General features: G+C 33.1%; 1 protein-coding gene across 1 annotated transcript in view; it reads left to right on the plus strand.

Moving 5' to 3' along the window:
• CENPC (centromere protein C) overlaps window positions 1–4,173 on the plus strand; it is a 144,835-nt gene extending 140,662 nt beyond the window's left edge. The window contains exons 16-18 of the mRNA XM_006902727.1: window positions 1,932–2,086; window positions 2,837–2,927; window positions 4,103–4,173. Of these exons, the coding sequence (XP_006902789.1) occupies window positions 1,932–2,086; window positions 2,837–2,927; window positions 4,103–4,173 (317 nt within the window). The remainder of the gene's footprint in view (window positions 1–1,931; window positions 2,087–2,836; window positions 2,928–4,102) is intronic.
• Window positions 4,174–5,005: the final 832 nt, after the last annotated feature.

Below are 5,005 nucleotides of genomic sequence, written 5' to 3' on the forward strand. Positions count from 1 at the left end.
GCAGCAATAAACATAGGTGTGCATATATCTGCTTGGGTGGCAGTTCTGGTTTCTTTAGAGTATATTCCCAGTAGTGGAATTGCTGGGTCAAATGGTATTTCTATTTTTAACTTTTTGAGAAAGCGCCATACAGCCTTCCAGAGTGGTTATACCATTTATTCTCCCACCAACAGTGAATAAGGGTTTCATTTTCTCCACAATCTCGCCAGCATTTGATGTTTTGCTACTCTGTTGAATTTTGCTCTTAATGGGGTGGCATGATATCTCATAGTTGTTATTATTTACATCTCTCTTAGAGCTAGGGATTTTGAACATGTCTTGATGTGTTTGTTGGCATCTAAATGTCTTTGGTGACGTGTCTGTTTATATCCTTCCCATTTGTGATTGGGTTGTTTATCTTGTTGTCGTGCTCAAGTATTCTATAAGTTCTAGATATAATAAGTTCCTTATCAGACATGCCATTACCAAATATTTTTTTCCCCAGTGTGTGGCTTTCCTTTTTACCCTTTTGGAGAAGTTTTTTGGTGTGCATAGGGATTTGATTCTTAGAAGGTCCCATTCATCTATTTTATTCTATCTTGGTTGTAGGTTTTTCAGTATGTTTGGAAGACTATTCATGTTGTGGATTAGGGCTTCTAGTGTTTTTCCAAACTTTTCTTTGATGAAGTTTGTAGTCCTTGGTTTCAGTCCTAGGTTCTTGATCCACTTTGAGTTAGTTTTTGTATATGGTGTGAGGTGTGGGTCTTGCTTGAGTTTTTTACAGATAGTTTTCCAATTTTGCCAGCACCATTTGTTTAAAAGGTCATTTCCCCACGTGTCTGATTTCATCTCCTTGCCAAAAATCAGTTGACCATAAGTAGATGGGCTGATTTCTGGATTCTCAGTTTTATTCCATTGATCTATGTGTCTGCCATTGTACCAGTACCACACTGTCTTCACCACTACGGCAATGTAGTAGAATTTTAAATCAGGGAGGGAGATGCCTTCTACCATGTTTCTCTTTTTAAGAAGTTCTTTGCTTAGTTACGGTCTCTTTCCTTTTCCAGATGAAATTAGAGATTGCTTTTTCCATCTTGTTGAAGAATGGAATTGGGATTGCATTGAACGTATAGATTGCCTTTGGTAGAAACATCCAAATTGACAGAGAAGGTAAAATTATCTCTATATGCAGATGATATAATAGTAAACTCTAAAGACTCAGCAAGAAAACTACTGGACATAGTTGACCAATTCAGCAAAGTAGCAAGATACAAGATCAACATAAAAAATTAACTGGATTTCTCTACAGTAACAAAGAGAATACAGAACTGGAGCTAAGAAAAACCATACCCATCATAATAGCTAATCAAAAGATTAAGTAATTGGTGTAAACCTACGTAGAAAGACAAAGGACCTATTCAAAGAAAATGAAAAAACATTGCTACAAGAAACAAAAAGAAACCTGGAGAAATGGAAGAATACACCTTGCTCTTAGATAGGAAGATTCAATATTGTGAAAATGACAGTTCTAACAAAGGCACTCTACATGTAGATTTCATCTTACTTACTTTAGATGTGTTGGTAGGAAAAGCTATTCCTTGGAAACAGCATCATGTTTTGAAAGGTGGAGAGACAACAAAAGAGAGGAATACTCTCAACCAGATAGAATAACATAATGACCTCAGAAATGGGCTTGCATATGTCAGTGATAGTGAGAATGACACAGGATAGGATGGGGTCATATCTGTTGTTCATAGGGTCAGTGAGTTGTACTTTGCAGCACAGTAACAGTGCAGATGCAGAGTCAGTGATACTTTTGCCTTATGAGGCCAGTTATAACTTGAAATAACTTATTAAACGTATGTATGTACATATTACTGTGTGATTGAACAATAACAATTGTAATAATATGATACTGCTCTATATTTATTTATATATCTGTTTTCCCCTAGAGCTCATAAGGCCACGAGATACGTGTCAATTTTTTTTTGAGTGCAAGGAGTTAAAAGTACATAAGATACTAGACACACCTTTTTTTTCTACTGGAAAATTGATACTAGGACCATATCAAGAAAAGGGAAAGCAGCATGTTGGTCTAGATACATTGGTGAGTATTTGTTGCTCGGTAATTTTTTTTCCCCCTGTAAGTACAAGAATTATTCATAGAACTTGATGAGAGACTAAAAATACTGAAGTCAGCCAATTTAAAAGCACTTATTCCATAGCTCTGATGACTTAATGGTAAGGAGTTGCATTGCCAACTGAAAGGCATGCATTTAAATATACCAGTTACTCCATGAGTCTCCTGCTGTGCACTTTACAACCTCTGAATACTCACTGTAGGGTCAGCTGTGAGTCAGTTTGATTGTATATAACAATTCTATACTTGGCAACATAGCCTTAAAAGTCAGATGTTTAAGACATAATTTTTATGTAATAGAATTGTAGAATATAAATTTGCAAATATCATTACAATTTTAGAGGTGGAGGAGATTTTAGAGATTAATTCCTCATTTCATTTCATGTAATTGGAAAGGAGAGCTCAAAAGGGTATTTAAAAAGTCAATTTGCAGACTCACTTGCTTCAGAAGGTAGTATTATTCTGAAGTTACATTGATATTTAAGATGAGTTTCTTTCTCAAGTATCATTTGCTTTAAGTGTGATTAGATTTGACCCACCTAGTTATTGCAGGATAGTCTCACCATTTCAGGGTTTCTCTGGCCACACTATGTAACATTTTTATAAAGTTTGAATTGTGAACATCTTAAGAGGATAATTTTCCTCCCTATTCATATTTTCTTTATAATTCCTTGATATTTTAATTTAAAATGAGTTTTTTTGTTTTTAATATTTTAGATTTTCTTTGTGAACTTCGGTAAACTTTTATGTACCTTACATGAAACTCCTTATCTAATCAGTACTGGAGATTCATTTTATGTTCCTTCAGGTAAGAATACTGGAAAGTGTTTCATGGAAATGTTTATTTACGTAATTATATGGGCACCGTGATAATGAAAACTATGGTCAGAGTGATATGACTAGTGCCAATGCAATTTGGTAAATATAGTCTTTTAATTTTTATCATTAATTAAGTATATTAGTGTAGATGCATGAAGATCAAACAGGAGTTATTTATTAAAACAGCTAGATGTAAAAAATATAAATAAAAGCAAGATTTGTAAAAAAAAAAAATACAAAAAACAGATGTGTCTTGTAAAATTATTTCCCAATGTTTTCTCTAAGACATGATATAGCTTAACAAGATGAAGAGTGCAAGTTTTTGGAAATAGGAATCTTATTTTATTCTCTCATTTATCATATAAGTCTGTTTTGAAGTCTTCTCTAAGAGCTCAAGATACATAAGGAGATAAAACAGGCACATATTACTGTTCCTATGGAGCTTGCATTCTAATGAAGACGACAATAAATGTGATGCTAATGTGTATATGTAGTCTTTAGTATATGATGACACTGTTTTGGATGCTTTAGATTTATGAACTCAGATGAGTTTATACGTCCTTACGTGAAGACTTTTTGCTATTTATTACCTAAATTTATGTAAGAGTACTATTTGCCTTTTCTTAGCATTGAAATTTTATTTTGTTCAGCATTTTATCTTTTAAACATACCTACATATGAAAATAGAGTTCTTGAAAGGCAAAAGACAGTTAAGTGCTTTACTATTAGCTAAAACACTGTATGAACCCACACAGAAGATGGGCATAGTGGTGGAAAAAAAACATGAGCAGTTCTGCTCTGTACACACAGGGTTATTATGAGTCAAAATTGATGTTAATGCGAAATAGCAACATGCAAAACATGTATTTTGTTTGGAGGAATCCATAGCAGTTCAAAAAACCTGTCTAGAAAAGATTGGGTTCTAAAAGATAATTTTTCACCCCCTTAATACCTTTGTTGAACTTATTTCTGCATTCGTGTCTGGATCATAGGTGGTGATTAATTCTAATAACTTTCGGTTCACTAAATCGTTTTGAGTTAGGTAAATAGTTTTTATTTTTGTATTATATAATGTAGATGCCATGGTGATGACCAAATTCTTAATCAAAAGGAAATCATGGTTCCTCAGGAAATAACTATATTTTCTTATCCTTCTATTTCTAGGCAATTATTACAACATCAGAAATCTGCTTAATGAAGAAAGTATTCTTCTATTTACACAGATAAAAAATTAAGTTTAAACGTGTGTGTATATATACATATATATAAAAGATTGTACAGTTCAAATGTTTATAATACTGTAATTTTTTGTAATAAAAATTATATTCCATTTAGTAATTACTTGCATCAGATAACAATTGCAAAATCCCATATATATATATATATATATATATTCTGATTTTGAATTCCAGCAAAAACATATATTGCCTCAAAAAAATCTTTGACAAAATACATCTTTAAAGTATTTCAAGTGATATCCATTTTTGTGATCTGATCATAATAACCTGAAAAGAATGCCAATCATTGTTCTCACAATAAAATAAAATTCTACTTCTCTTTCAGAAGAGATCTGATTGACCTACCTGTTTATTTAGAAATCTTTTTTAAATATTATTTTTAAATCATTGATCATTAAATAATAGTTCAGTAATAGAGATCTGTGGTAAATGAGAAGTGCTCTAGTCACAACTTCATTTACATGTTCAGCTGCTAACCAATAGGCTAGCAGTCAAACCTGCCATCTACTCTAGGGGCCGGAGGTGGGGGAGAGGAGTAAGGCTGTTTTCTTCTGTAAAAGATTTACAGCCTTGGAAACCCAATAGGGCTGTTCCACTCTCTGCTACAGGGTCTCTGTTAGTGAATATCGATACAGCAGCAGTGGATTTGGTTGTTGTGGGTGGTACATTGAAATCTCTTCTCTTTATCGTAATATATAGAAATGTTTCCATCATGTTTCTGCTCATCCTTAATGTTTAAAATGGTACCTTTTGCTCTTACTTCTGAGCTTTTATTGTTCTCCCTCCCAACTGTTATATTAAATGAAATAACCTCAATAAATGTGGGCCA

The sequence above is a fragment of the Elephantulus edwardii genome, unplaced genomic scaffold (assembly GCF_000299155.1).
Source record: "Elephantulus edwardii isolate Elephantulus edwardi_28Jun2011 unplaced genomic scaffold, EleEdw1.0 scaffold00442, whole genome shotgun sequence".
Lineage (NCBI taxonomy): Eukaryota > Metazoa > Chordata > Mammalia > Macroscelidea > Macroscelididae > Elephantulus > Elephantulus edwardii.